Genomic DNA, 20,659 nt, shown 5'->3' with positions numbered 1-20,659 from the left:
ATGAGGACGTTCCCCATGTCCTCACTTTTCAAAATACTTCTAAATCACAGAATGAGGTTTTTTTCACAGAAAGTGAACTGCACAGTCTCCTGTGAGGGCTAGGTTTAGGGGCAGTGTGTGTGTGTGTGTGTGTGTGTGTGTGTGTGTGTGTGTGTGTGTGTGAGAGAGTGTGTGTGAGTGTGTGTGTGAGTGTGTGAGTGTGTGTCTGAGTGTGTGTGAGTGTGTGTGAGTGTGTATGACCGAGTGTGTGTGTGTGTGTGTGTGTGTGTGTGAGTGTGTGTGAGTGTGTGTGTGAGTTTGTATGACGAGTGTGTGAGTGTGTGTCTGAGTGTGTGTGAGTGTGTGTGTGAGTTTGTATGACGAGTGTGTGAGTGTGTGTCTGAGTGTGTGTGAGTGTGTGTGTGAGTTTGTATGACGAGTGTGTGAGTGTGTGTCTGAGTGTGTGTGAGTGTGTGTGTGAGTTTGTATGACGAGTGTGTGTCTGAGTGTGTGTGAGTTTGTATGACGAGTGTGCGAGTGTGTGTCTGAGTGTGTGTGAGTGTGTGTGTGAGTTTGTATGACGAGTGTGTGAGTGTGTGTCTGAGTGTGTGTGAGTTTGTATGACGAGTGTGCGAGTGTGTGTCTGAGTGTGTGTGAGTTTGTATGACGAGTGTGCGAGTGTGTGTATTAAAAGGGCTATCAATATATTTTAATCTGATTAAAACGGTTTTAAAAGTATAATTGTTTACTGTATAACATTCAAATATGTAATAATTTCCCGCTGGTATTCCATGTCTAGTGTTACCAGTGTCAGGTCAGTTAAAAAAAGTAATGAATTACTAGCAACTAATTACACCCACAACAGTGATGCATCATGGGTAATGTGACACCCTAAAACAGTGAGTGTGGGGGAAAAACACTCCAAACCCAGTTCAATGTCAAATATTGTCCTCATCACCTTCGGCCTGCAGCGGTGTGTGTGATATAAAGATGGCTGGAGATCCTCTACACACATCTACAGTCACACACACACACACACACACACACACACGTCAGCAGCTGCTGAACACTTTCAGTTCCTCACGCGGAGTCTAGACAGACCTCTGACCCGCGCTCGGACTCCAGTACACACCCTCTGACCAGGAGCCACCTAACCTCACATTAGCAGACACACACACACACTCACACACACACACACACACACCGCCAGCTGTCGCTGCACATGTCCCAACAAGTGTCCATAGAGGTGATAAATGCTGGATGGAACTTCATAAAAGAGAGCCATCAGCACAGCTCATATATAGCTTCTCACGTGTGTGTGTGTGTGTGTGTGTCAGATTACCTTGTTTGCCACAGTGTACTGGTAGGAGAACCTCTGCTTCCCTCCCAGGTCCTCGTAAACTGTGGGGACGATCTTGAGAATGTAATCGTGTGACGCTAGAGCTGCAGACAGACAAACATGGCTTTATTAGTGCGGAGGTCACACACACACACACACACACACACACACACACACACACACACACACACACACACACACACACACACTGATTTCATTGGCGTGACGTACATCCTCCTCTCGTGTTTCTCAGATGTATTTGTGTGCTGTCTGGTAATGAGATCTGTGTGTTGGGTGGTTTGACGCCTGTAAGTTTAGCATTTTCCCTAAATATCGTGATTATTCAAAAACATCATCACATTTGGCAGATATTTGAGGAGATGTATTCACAGTCATGAGGGTCTGCTGGGGTCCTCTCTATGATATCACTTCCTGTTTTAGACTTCCTGTCTTTTCCCCCTTGCACTTCATTAAATTCTAGGTCACATCACATGACACAAGCTTTTCTAATATTAGTAGAGATGCACGATATTGGATTTTTGCCGATATCCAATATTTTTCAACTTTCCATTTGTTTGGAAACCACCATTTTGAGCAAAAAAAATATTTTTTTTTCATTCTGGTTTCAGATTTCTGAGGTTTCCTTACTAAAAGGATACTTGTTAAAGATAAATAAATGTTAATAAAGTTTTTATAATAAGAGTATATTTAAAAGCGCTGAAAATAACAATAATAAAGTCATTAATTTTTCAACCCAGACAGATGCAGTTGTAATGTAAATATTGTATTTTTGGATGTAATGTTTGTGCAGATGAAGTGGGGGGGGCGTGGCATCAGTTGATGCTGTATTTAGCTTCAGATACATTTTTTTTTACAATTATTTTAGAGCTCCTTGGATTATTTTTCATCATCAATTTCATAAAATTTCATCGAAATTCTATCGCTATAGAAGTCCTTGCACATGTGAGTTATTGCAGGCGCATATCAACACGTTATCATATCGGCATAATTTTTTCATATCGGCCGATGCCGATTTTTATGTTTTAAGCGTTTATCGGACGATTCCGATGTCGTGCCGATAATATCGTGCATCCCTAAATATGAGTTATCTATAAACTAACAAGAATCCTCAGTTCATGTTCATTTCAACATATCCTTCAAGCCGTTCTATAAGTGTTTTAAAGGGGACGTATCCTCGTATCCTCTCCAGTGCTATAATCGGGTCCCGGGTCATCTGACAACTCACAAAACATGGAAAAGACTGTGTTTTGGTAATCCGCTCCGATTTCTCTGAATGCAATTCACATTTATTGATCCAGTACGAGCACAAATGTCATAAAGCAAGATGACATCATCAGTTATAAGCGTAGTTCCACTAAACTATCCCTGTTCTCTCTTCATCAGCAGATATCCTCTGGCTCATCTTACCCCACACCAGCGCTTTAGAGATGATCATGACAGAATATGCTAATCAATGACTGAAGATCATAACTCATAAACTGTCCTGTCTCGTTCTACATGTGTGTGTGTGTGTGTGTGTGTGTCCTGTCTCGTTCTACATGTGTGTGTGTGTGTGTGTGTGTGTGTCCTGTCTCGTTCTACATGTTGTCTCTTCTTCTGGAGTCTCTCCATCATTGACCGACTCTGGTTTGATCAGAAAAGGCTGAACAGTTTCTGATATTATCAGTGTGTGTGTGTGTGTGTGTGTGTGTGTGTGTGTGTGTGTGTGTGTGTGTGTGTGTGTGTGAGTGTGTGTTTGTGTGAGGTGATCAGAGCTGCTGACACAAGCTCTTGAAGCTCCACCCTCTTCCTGAAAGGGGGCGGGAGCAGCAGCTCATTTGCATTTAAAGGGACACAACACAAAAACGGTGTGTTTTTCCTCACCCTCAAAAAGCGACAATTTTAACACAATATAAAACATGATCTGTGGGGTATTTTGAGCTAAAACACTCTCACACACACACACACACACACACACACACACACACACACACACACACACACACACACACACACACACACACACACACACACACACACACACACACACACACACACACACACACACACACACACACACACACTCTCTGGGGACATCAGAGACTTATTTTACTTGTAAAAAGGAGCATTATATAGGACCAGTTTAATATTGTTTGTATGTACTAAATATAATCATTAACATCTATCTGTCTGTCTGTCTGTCTGTCTGTCTGTCTGTCTGTCTGTCTGTCTATCTATCTGTCTGTCTATCTGGTTTGATCATAAAAGAACAGTTTCTGTCATTTTCAGTGTGTGTGTGTGTGTGTGTGTGTGTGAGGTAATCAGAGCTAATAACATGAGCTCTTGAAGCTCCGCCCTCTTCCTTCAATGCATTAATTATGCCTTGTAATGCACATTATAATGCGTTGTGTGATCTCATGAATAATTGTAACCACAGTTATAATACTCATCTATTCTTTGTTACACCTTTAGAGAGTTGAATGCATTACAGCACATGACAAACAACCAGAATCAGCAATGCATTTTAACTTTGATTACAATTATTTATGAAAAGATGTAGTGCATTATACATAGAGGCTTTAAGTAAAGTGTCACCCAACATTATCAAAAGCAGCATCTGCTAATATTATTTAATAAACTTGAGCTATGAACAGTTGTATTTTTATTAACTAACTCTAAAGCTCTTAAAGGGTTAGTTCACCCAAAAATGTAAATTGTGTCATTAATGTCTGACCCTCATGTGGTTGGACACCCGTCAGACCTCCGTTCATCTTCAGACACAAATGAAGATATTTTAGTGTAAATCTGATGCTCTGAAAGGCCTCCATTGGCTCAACTTTACACTCTCAAGACCCTTAAAAGACACTAAAGACTAAAGTTACAAAGTCCATCTCACTACAGCGGCTCTACAATAACTTTATGAAGACGAGAATAGTTTTTGTGCGCAAAAAACCCCTAAATAACGACTTATATAGTGATGACGATTTCAAAACACAGCATCATGAAGCTTCGAAGCGTTATGAATCAGTGAGTCGATTCAGCGGTTTGAAGCGTTATGAATCAGTGAGTCGAATCATGATTCGTATCGCGTGTCAAACCGCCAAACTGCTGAAATTTGGCGATTCAAACCGCTGAATCGACTCACTGATTCATAACGCTCTGAACCGCTGAATCGACTCACTGATTCATAACGCTTCAAACTGCTGAATCGACTCACTGATTCATAACGCTCTGAACCGCTGAATCGACTCACTGATTCATAACGCTTCAAACTGCTGAATCGACTCACTGATTCATAACGCTTCGAAGCTTCATGAGGCCGTGTTTTGAAATCGTCATCACTATATAAGTCGTTATTTAGGGTTTTTTTGCGCACAAAAACTATTCTCGTCTTTATAAAGTTATTGTAGAGCCGCTGTAGTGAGATGGACTTTGTAACTTTAGTCTTTAGTGTCTTTTAAGGGTCTTGAGAGTGTAAAGTTGAGCCAATGGAGGCCTTTCAGAGCATCAGATTTACACTAAAATATCTTCATTTGTGTCTGAAGATGAACGGAGGTCTGACGGGTGTCCAACCACACGAGGCTCAGTCATTAATGACACAATTTACATTTTTGGGTGAACTAACCCTTTAAAGACGTACCATTGGACTGAAGTTTGTTGGCTCCACCTAACGCATTGAAAGCCCCCTGGACATGCTGCACCTGCAATAGAGCCACAGGACAATGACTTCTACAGGTTGATTTCACACTGCCCTCTATTTCTCATGGACTGTATGCCGGCCTGACCTGAAGCTTCTCCCCGAAGGCCAGTTTGTGGATGACGTGGGTCATATCAGGGCTCGAGGGCTGAGCGGTCGCACTGTGTGTCGACACGTGGAAGTTTCCTGGAACCTGCAGAAAACATCATATCATGCCATTGGAGAGAAACTAATAGTGTGATCCTCATTTGAGTCACGAATGACACTCCATATGGCTTCTAGTCTTACAATGAGCAGGAAACACTCAACACCCAACAGGGAAGAAAAGAGTTCAGGTGACGTCAAGCATCTCTTACTTTATTGATACTGAACTCTCCTTCGAAGCGGCATCCGTGCCCGTTGCTAAGAGGCACCTTCATTGAATTGTCTATGTGGCCCACTTCATGCCGTCCCATCTCATCCTGGATGTCCAGACCCACCACTGCAGAGAAAAAGAGCAAGAAAGAAATACAGACGATTGGCGAGGAACGGTTCATTTACATTGTACAAAAAGACACTTCAACAACAGCACTAGTGATGAAGATGTACAGTGGTCCCCAAAAGCACTGGGACACTTAAGATGTTACAAAACATCAATTTTATTCAATTAAAACTGCTGACTTAACTGCTTCTAAATTGGTTTAATTGTTGACTTAACTGCTTCTAAATTGGTTTAACTGTTGACTTAACTGCTTCTAAATTGGTTTAACTGTTGGTTTAACTGCTTCTAAATTTGTTTAACTGTTGACTTAACTGCTTCTAAATTTGTTTAACTGTTGACTTAACTGCTTCTAAATTGGTTTAACTGTTGGTTTAACTGCTTCTAAATTGGTTTAACTGTTGGTTTAACTGCTTCTAAATTTGTTTAACTGTTGACTTAACTGCTTCTAAATTTGTTTAACTGTTGACTTAACTGCTTCTAAATTGGTTTAACTGTTGACTTAACTGCTTCTAAATTTGTTTAACTGTTGACTTAACTGCTTCTAAATTTGTTTAACTGTTGACTTAACTGCTTCTAAATTTGTTTAACTGTTGACTTAACTGCTTCTAAATTTGTTTAACTGTTGACTTAACTGCTTCTAAATTGGTTTAACTGTTGGTTTAACTGCTTCTAAATTTGTTTAACTGTTGACTTAACTGCTTCTAAATTTGTTTAACTGTTGACTTAACTGCTTCTAAATTTGTTTAACTGTTGACTTAACTGCTTCTAAATTGGTTTAACTGTTGGTTTAACTGCTTCTAAATTTGTTTAACTGTTGACTTAACTGCTTCTAAATATGTTTAACTGTTGACTTAACTGCTTCTAAGTTGGTTTAACTGTTGACTTAACTGCTTCTACTTTGGCTTAACTGTTGACTTAACTGCTTCTAAATTGGGTTAACTGCTGACTTAACTGCTTCTACTTTGGCTTAACTGTTGACTTAACTGCTTCTAAATTGGTTTAACTGTTGGTTTAACTGCTTCTAAATTGGTTTAACTGTTGGTTTAACTGCTTCTAAGTTGGTTTAACTGTTGACTTAACTGCTTCTAAGTTGTCTTAACTGCTTCTAAATTGGCTTAACTGTTGGCTTAACAGCTAAGTTGGTTTAACTGTGGACTTAACTGCTTCTAAATTGGTTTAACTGTTGGTTTAACTGCTTCTAAGTTGGTTTAACTGTTGACTTAACTGCTTCTAAGTTGTCTTAACTGCTTCTAAATTGGCTTAACTGTTGACTTAACTGCTTCTAAATTGGTTTAACTGTTGACTTAACTGCTTCTAAGTTGGCTTAACTGTTGGCTTAACTGCTTCTAAGTTGGCTTAACTGTTGGCTTAACTGCTTCTAAATTGGCTTAACTGTTGACTTAACTGCTTCTAAATTGGCTTAACTGTTGGCTTAACTGCTTCTAAATTGGCTTAACTGTTGGCTTAACTGCTTCTAAGTTGGCTTAACTGTTGGCTTAACTGCTTCTAAATTGGTTTAACTGTTGACTTAACTGCTTCTAAGTTGGCTTAACTGTTGGCTTAACTGCTTCTAAATTGGCTTAACTGTTGACTTAACTGCTTCTAAGTTGGCTTAACTGCTTCTAAGTTGGTTTAACTGTTGGTTTAACTGTTGGCATAACTGCTTCTATGTTGGCTTATAACTCTTATTTTGCGATTTTCTTATCTCTTGTTATAACATTCAGACATTTTAAAGTCTGACTTTAAGTGTCCAAATCCTTTCGGGATGTCAGGAAAAGTACATCTAAAACAATTCCTGGTAGATCTGAAAACATTTGCATCAGCATGAAACTGGAGACGCAGTGAACTCAACAACGTGCAAGAAGAAAGTAGACTGACTTAAGGTCATGGCGAGTTTGGAAATCTGCCATAACTCTCAAATGTCATTCAGTGATTGAATTTGATTGGGTGTTTGGCTTTAGTAGACCTGTAATACACTGCATGAGCCATAAGGACTACTTCCATGACGTCTTTATGGCCCTGGTATTGAGATGCGTTTGGATGGGATCTCAAGTGGACGACTCTACAGGTGTGTACTCTTGTGTCTGTCAGAGCAGAAACTAAAGTGTATGCTCTTTGTGTGTTTCTCCGCCGTCTCGGGGCGTTCATATGTTAATTAGGTGAGTTTATTTCATCCATTAGATGGAAAGAGACTGAAGAAGACTGAAGCCCATAGACTGAAGAAATCAGGACAGAAGTGACTGAAAGTGGACAAGAGACGATTAAACACCAGCTACTTGTGATCCGATCGACCAAACGCATCTAGGTATAACAGGGCCTATAGTGTTCTTTGGGTCTTGACAGTAATAGACTATGTTATTTTTGGGTGAACTATCCCCAAACAAGTTCATGATGCTGTAAAAATAAATGATGCACAAGTGTTTATTTGACCTTTCACAGCTATGAATTAAAAAAACACATGTGGTGTGACGTAGCAGATCTGACGTTGTGGTGCTACGTCATGCTGAGAGCATTTTGTCCCATTGCCCAATGCTATTTTAAGACTGCCTTCCTAAAAAAGCAACACTGGCTCTTTACTCTTATGATGACAGGTATGATTACGATTCCTGATCTCAAAAGTGCACAAAAATAAAGGCCAGCCAGAAACCGAAGAATGATTCCATTAAAGGTTTTCCAGACAGTTTGACAATTTCCATTAATGATTAGGCATTTGAAGCCTTAAACCACGACATTTACAGCAATCCAGTAAACTACAACCACACGATCTCCACTCGTTAAAGAGTAAATGTGCGAATGGAAACACCTAATTGCCTGTTTAAGTGCAATCTGACGTGTGCACAGAATACTAAAGGTCTTGCATGGTTTTCTCAGCAAGCGCTGAGAGGAAAAAGAATCCACATTTTCCACATAAACACACACAAGTGTTGAAAAGTGATGTTGTAAAGGAGGGAACAAGTTAACACAGTAAGAGTAACCACACATAGTTTTATGGAAAACATCCTTTTCAGAGGATGACATGATATCATATGACATGTACTATGGAACAAATTTGAATGTCTTATGACTATTGATTAATTCATACAATGCTCTATTATTGCTCTTATAATCAGACTTTTCATCTGGAAGACAAAGCGAGTAAAAAATAAAAACCCCATTGGCATTGAAAAGGCCTATCAATGACCACCAGGCAACCAACCACAGCACCTTAGCAACCACTCAAAAACACATTAGTAAGCACATTTCCATGCCCTAGCAACCACCCTAAACACCTAAGCGGGTGAAATTTTCATGGGAAATACCCATTCACACGTTCTTCAGAAAAGGTAAAACTCAAAGTTGTACTTCTGAAAGTTTGAAAACAGTCAAACTAAACGAGGGCATTATTCAGATCACAGTGAGGCTTGTCTTCGTGACTCATAACGAGGGCAGAAACTCTTGGGTTGCAGTCACTTATGCTCCAGTTAAAATCTTCCGTAATAGGCAAAACCTCCACTTCTCACCCATGAGAACGGCTCAAGATGTTGTTCTGAACATAGTTTGGCCTCTGTGTAATGTGTGTGAAACAGCCGGTTGCAAATGTCTTTCCAAACATTTGAGGATCTGCCCAAAAGTGACATCAGAGATGACCAAAATTCCTCTGAGAGTGCTGACATTAACACATACTGAAGTCACTTTCCAAACCAATTTCAACTTTTGTTTTTGGACAAAAAGCATTAGGCTTAACTGTTGGTTTAACGGCTTCTATGTTGGCTTAAAGGGTTAGTTCACCCAAAAATGAATTCCTCACCCTCATGTCGTTCAGAACACAAATGAAGATGAAATCTGACCCCTCCATAGACAGCCTACACAATTGCAACTTTGACGCTTCAAAAGTTCATGAACAGATCGGAAAACTAATCCATATGAATTTAGGCCCGGTTTCACAGACAGGGCTTAGACTAAGCCAGGATTAGGCCTTAGTTCAATTAGGACATTTAAGTGACTTTTATAAACGTGCCCAAGAAAAAAACATTACTGGTGTGCATCTTGAGACAAAACAATGCCACTGACATATTTTAAGATTTGTCAGTGCAAGATTCTTTCAGTTAAAACAGCTCAAACATGCATTTTAGTCTAGGATTAGCTTAAGCATTGTCTGTGAAACCGGGGGTGAGTGTTTTGAGAGGTTCATGCGGGAATGAACCTCATTGGTTACGCAGCACGTTTGAGCTTCAGGTTTGTTCTTGCGCATCATTCAAGTTCGGTTGAGCTTCTGTTTACATTATGTTCGCTGAATGAACGTCTTACGGGTCGACATGAGGGTGATTAATTAATGACAGAATTTTCATGTTGGGTTAACTAACTCTTTAACTGCTTCAATGTTGGCTTAACTGTTGGCTTAACTGTTGACTTAACTGTTGACTTAACTGTTGACTTAACTGTTGACTTAACTGTTGACTTAACTGTTGGCTTAACTGTTGGCTTAACTGTTGGCTTAACTGTTGGCTTAACTGTTGGCTTAACTGTTGGCTTAACTGTTGGCTTAACTGTTGGCTTAACTGTTGGCTTAACTGTTGGCTTAACTGTTGGCTTAACTGTTGACTTAACTGTTGACTAAACTGTTGACTTAACTGTTGACTTAACTGTTGACTTAACTGTTGACTTAACTGTTGACTTAACTGTTGACTTAACTGTTGACTTAACTGTTGACTTAACTGTTGACTTAACTGTTGACTTAACTGTTGACTTAACTGTTGACTTAACTGTTGACTTAACTGTTGACTTAACTGTTGACTTAACTGTTGACTTAACTGTTGACTTAACTGTTGACTTAACTGTTGACTTAACTGTTGACTTAACTGTTGACTTAACTGTTGACTTAACTGTTGACTTAACTGTTGACTTAACTGTTGACTTAACTGTTGACTTAACTGTTGACTTAACTGTTGACTTAACTGTTGACTTAACTGTTGACTTAACTGTTGACCTAACTGTTGACCTAACTGTTGACCAAACTGTTGACCAAACTGTTGACCTAACTGTTGACCTAACTGTTGACTTAACTGTTGACTTAACTGTTGACTTAACTGTTGACTAAACTGTTGACTTAACTGTTGACTTAACTGTTGACTTAACTGTTGACTTAACTGTTGACTTAACTGTTGACTTAACTGTTGACTTAACTGTTGACTTAACTGTTGACTAAACTGTTGACTAAACTATTGACTAAACTGTTGACTTAACTGTTGACTTAACTGTTGACTTAACTGCTTCTAATCTGTCTTGTTGGCTTAACTGCTTCTAATCTGTCTTGTTGGCTTAACTGCTTCTAATCTGTCTTGTTGGCTTAACTGCTTCTATGTTGGCTTAACTGTTGGCTTAACTGCTTCTATGTTGGCTTAACTGTTGGCTTAACTGCTTCTAAGCTGTCTTGTTGGCTTAACTGCTTCTATGTTGGCTTATCTGTTGGCTTAACTGCTTCTAAGCTGTCTTGTTGGCTTAACTGCTTCTAAGCTGTCTTGTTGGCTTAACTGCTTCTATGTTGGCTTAACTGTTGGCTTAACTGTTGGCTTAACTATTGGTTTAACTGTTGGTTTAACTGTTGGTTTAACTGCTTCTAATCTGTCTTGTTGGCTTAACTGCTTCTATGTTGGCTTAACTGCTTCTATGTTGGCTTAACTGTTGGCTTAACTGCTTCTATGTTGGCTTAACTGTTGACGTAACTGCTTCTAAGCTGTCTTGTTGGCTTAACTGCTTCTAAGCTGTCTTGTTGACGTAACTGCTTCTAAGCTGTCTTGTTGGCTTAACTGCTTCTAAGCTGTCTTGTTGACGTAACTGCTTCTAAGCTGTCTTGTTGGCTTAACTGCTTCTATATTGGCTTAACTGTTGGCTTAACTGTTGGTTTAACTGCTTCTAATCTGTCTTGTTGGCTTAACTGCTTCTATGTTGGCTTAACTGTTGACGTAACTGCTTCTATATTGGTTTAACTGTTTAGCTTAAATGCTTCTAAATTGGTTTAACTGTTTAGCTTAACTGCTTCTAAATTGGTTTAACTGTTTAGCTTAACTGCTTCTAAACTGTCTTGTTGGCTTAACTGTTGGCTTGTTCACGATAGCCGCGTTTCCACCGCAGGAACTTTCCCCCGGAACCAGGAACTTTGGGGGGGAACTCGGTGTGTTTCGACCGCAGGAACTAGGGTCTAAATGAAGTTCCGGGTAAATATTTCCCCCTCCAAACGGCCCTGCTTGCGAGGTGGGACTTTTGAAAAGGTCGGGAACTTTCGGGGGTGGGACTTGAGCTCTCCCAGCATTTTTTTCCCCACCGCCATTTTTACAAGTTTTTTGCGAGGCGGGTTCTGCGTTCAGTAAATATTTTCTTTGCAACAATGGAGTTCAACAAAAAAATTCGACCGACGACGAGGTTCAGGCTTTATTGAGCATATATGCGGAGGAGGACATCCAGCGGGAACTGGAAACGGTGACCCGCAATGAAAAGGTATAACGTTACCTGAAGATATCGACTCGGTTCCAGTCACACTGGAAAACAGTGCAGAGAGAAGTTAAAGAAATTAAGACAAGATTACAAGAAATTAAAGGATCATAACAACCGGAGCGGTTCCGACCGGCGTATCAACAAGTGGTATGACCGCCTGGACGCGTTGCTGGAACACAGACCGTCATTTTCTGGTGCAGCGGTAACGAAAGACTCGGCTAGTGCGTTGTTGGAAACCATCCCGGAATCCGAGTGGGTTGAAGGTAAATATCTCATCTTGGTATCATCTATTAAACTCGTTGCAGTGTAACGTTGCAGTAACTTTTTTCAACGTGCTTTTCCAGACGTAACGGGTGGCCCTGATGAATTGCAGGCAACGGAGACCAGCGTGTTTTCCCCCGCGGTCACCAGTACACGTTAGCCCTCGTCCCGTGTCTCCTGCCGAAACACACACACGCCAGAGGTATAAAGCTGACAAAATGTGTATATATTTAAAAACTGATGTGTAATCCATAATGGTTTTGAGTAGTTTTGTTGTTTTTAATTGTAAACTTAAATTGCCAATGATAGAAATTGCACACTGGGCATTGTTCAAGCTGGGCAAGCAATTGTTCATTATTTGTAGTGAAAACACTAAATAATTAATTGATGGTTTATATTGTTTCATGGTTGCCTTGTGTATTAATTTCCATGTGTTTCTGTGCAATTTTTCTACTTAGGGAAAAGGGACTGACTTTTCTTGATGCACTGAGGGACATGGAGGATGCTAACCGGCCGTCCTGCAGCATGGACAAGAACAGCCTGACCAATATATGCAGCTGTTACTGGAGAGCCAGGCCGAGGAGAGATGAGGAGGCAAGAGCTGGCATTCCACCAGTCAGAAGCGGAAGAAAGCTGACGGCAGCAGAGGGACTTTCAGACCGGGTTTCTGTCTGTTCTTGGACAGTTTGTCCAGTCGTTCAAGAAGTAGCCACAATGACCAGCCGCTTGAATGAAGCATTTGCACTACCACACTTGTACTTTATATATTGTACGTGTTGGCACAGCTCTTGGAAAGGTTACTGAAAAATACACTTTTTTTATATTGTTGTTTTCACATTTTATATTTTCATTTTATTGTTCTAGTAATTTATTTGTCTTTGCACACTTTTATTTTAATTTTGTAAGAACTAATCTGTCTAAAATAAAGTCAAATGTGTAAAATGTCACTGTGTCTTTAATTTCCACATTCTAACTATATAACCACATTCTAATTGTATTCATATAGTGTAGGAAGCAAATAAAAGGGCTGCTGCTCGCAAGTCTTTCTGAATATGCACATAAACATATCTAGAAAACCCAAATATTATATTTTTAAATGTATAACTATGTGAATGTAGTATAATAACTTATAACCACAACTTAAGTGAAGCCATACGTGTGGTCCTGCTTCATTTCAAATTTGAGGAAGAAGTCTCTAAAATTATGCATTTAATGAAGCATATTGTAATACTAATCATGTGATTTTTTTTTTTTTTTTAGTGAATGCTAAGAGATGTTATTGTGGTAAATAAATACTTGCAGTCTAGTACCTAATCTTTCAACCGCTTAATTCAGTCTATTGTTTTCATTCAATTAACTTTTCACACATCTGTCTTGAATGACTGACCTCATTATCCTTTTATAGAAAATGTTTTGGAATTGAGCTATTGCAACACATTCAGATTTTGGATTGCCCATCATCCCATTTTGCATTAAAATGGTCAAACCAGGTGAAAGTGCACGTTTAAATAAGCTGTGTTGGTAATGTGTATGCAAAAGCAGCGCTGCTAGCATCTTCTCCACTTGTTGTTGCAGACAGTATCGCGCAAAAGTGATTCATGTCCGTCTGTAACTGGGAGGAGCAGCCGCGCGCATTCCCACGTCACCGGGCTAATTTGCCTAATCTCCCCGGTACTTTAGACCGCGGTGGAAACGCAGAAAGTAGCAGGTCTGGGGGAGAAAAAGTTCCTGGGAAAAAAGTTCCTGGTACAAATAGTTCCGGGTAATTTCGGTGGAAACGCGGCTGATGTTGGATAGTTCACCCAAAAATGAAAATTCTGTCATCATTTCCTCACCCTCAAGTTGTTCCAAACCTGAATGATTACGAATGAAACCTGATTTTTTTCTTTTGTTGAACACAAAAGAAGGTATTTTGAAGAATGCCGGTAACCAAACAGTTGATGAACCCCAGTCAATGGGGCCTTGGGCCTGTTTGGTTGCCCATTTTTTTCAAAATATTTTCAACTTCTGTGTTCAACAGAAGAAACTCATACAGTTTTGAAACAACTTGAGGGTGAGTAAATTATGAAAGAATTTACTTATTTTATAGAATTGATTTATTTTTGGGTGAACTATCCTTTGAACTGCTTCTATTGTTCTCCACATTTGTAAGTTTCTTAGGATAAAAGTGTCTGTTAATGATTAAATGCTTAGCAAAACTCACTGGACCCCTCGTTCTATGATCTAATTAGGGCTTGGTGATCCAGCCAAAAATCTCATTTTACAGCTCAATATTTACGTAATTGCTGAGATCTTGTATGATGAGCAATAAATTATATTTTTTCCTATTTATTTAAACAAAAGCTGGTTAAATATAATCAATTACCACACTTTTTGAGTGCATATGCACCAGCATAACAGTATACATAACAACAAATAATTGTGATATTCACAATGTTGTTGCTTAATTTTATTTCACCAGCAAAGGCATTTGATCGCCCAGCCCTGATCCAAATAAATAGTGACTATCTATTAAGTCACAATAGAAAAAAAAGGTAATGTGACTGATTCATTTACGCAAGCATGACATATCATGTATTATTTGGCAAATCATTGCGCAGATGCATCATTACCAAACATAAAAAGCTATTTCCTCATACGCCTGCTCACGTATGACCTTTCAAAACGGCACGTCTGACTGAGGGAAAGGACTATCCTAATCCTTCTGTGAGAAAACCCTCACAATACTCAAACAGAGACGTTCGTGTGATAGGAAACGCTGCATCTGCGTCAATGAAGATCCCATACCAACAGTAAACTCACTGCAAACACTCAAAAAACAACAACACTGTAACACGTCAACACGTCATACACATGTGTATGGAAAAACATCATTCAGAAGAGTATTTGTGTATGTTATGTATATACTCACAATCACAGTGTAAGTTTGGCAAACTGATGTTTAAACTCACATCTATCTTCCCCCCACTGTCCTTATCAGGGTCATCCACATACAGTTCATTCACTCTGTGAAACACATGAAAACATGCATTAAACGCAAGCATCTGTAAAGGTCATCAGCTCAAATTAAACATCCAAGCTTGACAGTAAAATGCCAAAATTGCAGTAATTGCAACTTTCGTTTCCTCACTTCCCCCGGTGAACACATAAAGAGGTTGACAAACACACACTAAAGTCAAACTGAGGTTACGACGGTGTGTGTGAGTGCAGTCGGGTCAGATAAAAACATCTCAACATGCATAATAACAGGAGCCATGAATATCCGGAGGTCTTTTCTTTGTGTCATAAGAAGCTCAAAACATCAGATATTTTGAACAGTGATCTCGTGACATCCTGTTTTATAACTTTCTTGTCACCATAACAAAAACAGCTACATGTTGGTTGCGCCACATTGATGTTGGGGTGGGAAAACATGCTCAAATATTAATATTTTAAACAATAATAACAAAACATTTAGTCAAAAAGGGAAGGAATAACGGGAGGAGACTGGTGTTTGTTATTAGTTTGTAGCACAAATGGTTTTACGGTTTATGACTCTTAGTTATTTCCCTATAGCGGCGAATGAAGGTCTCGCACATTCACAGAAAACAGATTTACGTCATCGTCGCAGAATAGGGTGGATATGGCAGATGTGAGAATTGGTTCAGTTAAAGGTGCTCTATGACTGTAATAACGCATAAAAATACCATGATATGTGTGAAAATACGTAGGAGACATGCTAAATTCACTGTGATCCCGCCCACTGACAATTCACCCAATAGTGTTTCGACGCCTCGGGTTGCCAGTTGGCGGAAAACTAGGGTTGGTACCGTTCACATTTTAACCTTTTTCCGGTACTTTAGGGATGTTTACATCAATAACTGTGCAGAACCTGTCAGTCAATTATAGAAGTGTTCTTGACATTATGCCAGAGCTGCCCTGCTCTCTGTTTGTGGGGTTTGATTACTGTAATATTTACTAGTAAATATTAGGGCTGTCAAAAGATTAATCGCGATTAATCGCATCCAAAATAAAAGTTTGTGTTTACATACGTGTGTGTACTCTGTTAATTATTATTTATATATAAACACACACAAATTCATGTATATATTTAAGAAATATTTGCATGTATATACTGTATATACATTTATATAATCTATAATATATATAAATATAAATGTTTTATATATATAAAAAAAAAAATTCTTAAATATATACATGCTTGTGTGTGTATTTATATATAAATAATAATTAACAGAGTACACACATATATATTATGTAAACACAAACTTTTATTTTGGATGCGATTAATCGCGATTAATCTTTTGACAGCCCTAGTAAATAGACTACTAGCTGCTTAATTAACTGAATTCATAAAAGCAACCATATACATTTTTTTTTTCTTTTTAATTCAATTTCTATGAAACGATTCCTCACAAATTCTGTGTTGTGTATTTTCTGGTAATCAAATGAAGCCGTAAAACATTCATTTATATTTAAACTTAATTAATTAAAACTTTTTTTGTCAAACAAACTGAGCTTTATACGGTTACAATTAAAACATGGAAGCAAAATTGTGATTTAATTACTTAAAAAATAAAGTTTTGATTATTTATTATCATTACATTAGTGTTAGTGTTATTATTACATTGAGACGTTTGTAAATTCTACAGTACAACAGTGATGTATTTGTCAAGTTAAACAGGACTTTTATTTTGACGGGTTGCCGCGCAGATCTATGAGTTTCTGTGTGTTTATGACGGTAGTTGTTCTCAAATGAGACGGTAAAATACTCATGAAGTGACTCTCAGTGGCTCTGGAGATGAAGATCATGCGTTCATGTCCTCATATGAGATGAAATGCGACCTCCATTCATTCACACAGAGACACGCATATATTATATTTCATATTTAAATAGTCATTTTGTGGTTTAATATTCACAGACACTCGTCGATATCGCCAGATGTGTTCTCAGGTACTGAAATTAGGCACCTATTGTTTTAATGTGAAAAGTACTGAGTTCGGAACCCAACCCTATGTTTTGAGTTTGGGCTGCAGTACCCATTTCAACCACTAGCTGTCAATATTACATACTGCAGCTTTAAAGCCCGCGGGAACTGGGAGTTGCGACCGATTTTACTTCTGTAATGTGACATTTGAATACTAAATGAGAAGATTAGGGTTGTTTTTTTCCATTCAGCACTAAACATTTTTTGGAAACGATAACTCTTTAGATTTGAAAGCCGATAACCGATATATTGGCCGATGAATCTAAATCCACATTTGTATATGATTTTTGAGAGTCTGATTACAAAAACTAAAGTCTCAGCATTAAAGCCACGTCCCAAACACACAGTTATGATGTTCTCATTATGATTTTATGTAGCTGATATGACACACATGTGGCTCTGAACCGTATTTCAATGATTTCAATCATATTTCAAGCGATTCATAACCCATCATAGTGAACAGAGAGCGCATCTGAAGTGTCTCCGCTGGAGGAAATTATACATTATTTATCAGCTTTAATATATCAGACAAATATTCTTATTGGGTCCATAACATTAAAAATGAACATATATCGTCTGAAACCGATATGGTAGCCCATTTGCTATATCAAGCATCCCTAAATGTATTTTTGTGAATTAACATGCATGGATGAATAGTTCACTCAGAAACCCCAATACAGTCATAAAAACAGAAGATACTGTATAACGCAGAATTTCGCGGAATGTGTCTAATTTCTGATGAATAAATAAAACATGAACGCATGAACTTCATCTCCAGAGTCACTTCATCAGCATTTCACCGTTTCATTTGAGAATATCATCTTATAAACACACAGAAACTCACAGCTCTTCACAACCCCATACCATGACAGACCCTGGCTTTTGGACTTGTTGCTGGTAACAGTCTGGATGATCCTTTTCTTCTTTGGTCCGGAGCACACGGCGTCCATTCCTCCCAAAAAATACCTGAAATACTGCTTCATCTGACCACAGTACACGTTTCCACTGTGTGATGGTCCATCCCAGATGCCTCCGAGCCCAGAGAAGTCGACGGCGCTTCTGGACACTGTTAACATAGGGCTTCCTTTTGGTACAGTACAGTTTTAACTGGCATTTGTGGATGTAACTACGTATTGTGGTACTTGACAAAGGTTTGCCAAAGTAGTCCTGAGCCTATGTGGTGATATCGCTTATAGATGATGACGATTCTTGATGCAGTGCCGCCTGAGGGATCGGAGATCACGGTTGTTCAGCTTAGGCTTGTGCCCTTGTCCTTTACGCACTGAAATTCCTCCAGATTCCTTGAATCTTTTAATCATGTTATGCACTGTTGAATGTGAAATATCCAAATCTCTTCCTATCTTTCTTTGAGGAACATTGTTTTTAAACATTTCAATAATTTTCTCACGTATTTGTTGGCAAACTGGCGATCCTCGGCCCATCTTTGCTCCTAAAGGATTAGACCTTTCTTGGATGCTGCTTTTGTACCAAATCATAATTACAATCACCTGTTGACATCACCTGTTTCAAATCACATCATTATTTAACCATTCTACCTCATTACTAGCCCTAAATTGCTCCTGTCCCAACTTTTTTTGAAATGTGTTGCAGGTCTGAATGACAGGAAATGATGCATATTTACAAATTACATGAAGTTGACCAGACAAAACATGAAATATTTTGTGTTCATATTGTCTGCAATGAAATACAAGTCAAAGTAAATTTAGAAATCACGTCTTTTTTCTTTTTTTTTTGCGTTTTCCATACTGTCCCAACTTTTTCTGATTTGGGGTTGTAATACTAACAGTAACACTCATAATAATAATAAATTATTAACTTTATTTAAGGTATTCATTTGAACAGTAAAGCACTTTGTTTGACAAGTGTATTTAATTTCATATGAAACATTAAAAAGATAAATTAAGTTAATGTTTAATGCCTTCATTAAAATGAAAACCATTCAAATTGAATCCAGAATATGAATTTGGTAAAAATAAAATGTATTTCATAGGGACCTAAACATGTCATTTTTTTGTTAAACTTTTAATAAATTGTTGTTAAATTATAATTAGCTACGTTTCAATTTTATAATAATACTAACAGTAACACTAATAATAATACATATGTTTTATTATATTATAATTATTTTAAAAAATATATATTTTTATTATAATAAAACATTTTCTTCCATGTTTTAATATTACGAGTAAAGCACTTTGTTTGACACAAGTGTATTTAATTTCATGTGAAAAATTAAAAAGATAAATGAATGCCTTCATTTGATTGGCCAAAAAAAAAAAAACATTCATGGAAATTCAGTTTTTTATTTATTTTTAATAAATTGTTGTTTTTATGAATCCAATTACTTAGACATGCTTTTTGATTATTAAAATGAAATTAAAATGACATCCAGAAAACTTACAGAAAACACAGAATTTGGTAAAAATAAAACGCCTTAAACATGTCATTTTTGTTAACCCTTTAATAAATTGTTACCATTTTATAAGTTTTATGATTTAAATTAATTACACACTTTTTGATTATTAAAATTAAATTAAACAATTAATATGGAATCCAGTAAACATTGAATTTGGTAAAAATAAAACCTATATTTCATAAGGCCCGTCATAAAGTTATTCCATAAACTTTGTTAAATTTGATAACTTTTATGCTTTCAATTAATTAGACATGTTTTTTGATTACTAAAATTAAATTTAACCAATAAAATGGCATCCAGAAAACACTGAATTTAGTAAAAATAAAACGTATTTCATAAGGCCCTTCATAAAGTTATTCCATAAACTTTGTTAAATTTGATAAGTTTTCTAATTTTGATTGATTAGACATGCTTTTTGATTACTAAAATTTTATTTAACCATTAAAATGGAGTCTTAAAAATAAATCTGATTTCATGGCGCCCTATTAAAGGCCGTATAAGGGGTCAATGGTGTGATTCTGGAGGGGTTTTTACAAGCACAGTTAAAGACACTTGTGGGACCTGTGTGTGTGTGAAAGTAGCCCAACTTTTAGCCCAGACCTTTCGCTCTCAGGTCATACATACATTTCTGTAGCGATGAATCCGGTCAGCTCTGAGAGAAAGAGGAACAGCATGAAGACGCAGCAGCATATTGAAACTGAGGGGAGAAGAAAAGGCACATCAGAGAGACTCCAAACTAACATCTTCACTGTGTGTGTGCTGAGAGCAACTCATCAGTGATGTCATTTCTCCAAATGATGTGTGCAAAGTGATGTGAAAGTCATGCTTTATTGCTCCGGCTGTAGCGTAATCGTTAGTTCAAGTTCAGCCTATGAGCGGATGAGTCAAAGTAAGAGGAGCAGGAGCATGTTTACATGGAGACTCGGGTCATGTGACTCTGTGGTTCACGTCATCCGCTCAATCCGGTTTATTCCAGTTGACACAAGCTAATGTTTAGCTATAACAC

General features: G+C 38.0%; 1 protein-coding gene across 1 annotated transcript in view; it reads right to left on the bottom strand.

Moving 5' to 3' along the window:
* Positions 1-20,659, bottom strand: part of ergic1 (endoplasmic reticulum-golgi intermediate compartment 1) — a 38,150-nt gene that overhangs the window by 3,952 nt on the left and 13,539 nt on the right. Inside the window, exons 3-8 of the mRNA XM_079838932.1 lie at positions 20,278-20,350; positions 15,140-15,234; positions 5,372-5,496; positions 5,104-5,208; positions 4,959-5,019; positions 1,322-1,422 (exon numbers count right to left, since the gene is read on the bottom strand). Coding sequence (XP_079695058.1) covers positions 1,322-1,422; positions 4,959-5,019; positions 5,104-5,208; positions 5,372-5,496; positions 15,140-15,234; positions 20,278-20,350 — 560 coding nt within the window. The remainder of the gene's footprint in view (positions 1-1,321; positions 1,423-4,958; positions 5,020-5,103; positions 5,209-5,371; positions 5,497-15,139; positions 15,235-20,277; positions 20,351-20,659) is intronic.

This window comes from Gobio gobio, assembly GCF_949357685.1.
Source record: "Gobio gobio genome assembly, chromosome: 16".
NCBI classification, from domain to species: Eukaryota; Metazoa; Chordata; class Actinopteri; order Cypriniformes; family Gobionidae; genus Gobio; species Gobio gobio.
This window is presented reverse-complemented; position numbering and strand designations above follow the sequence as displayed.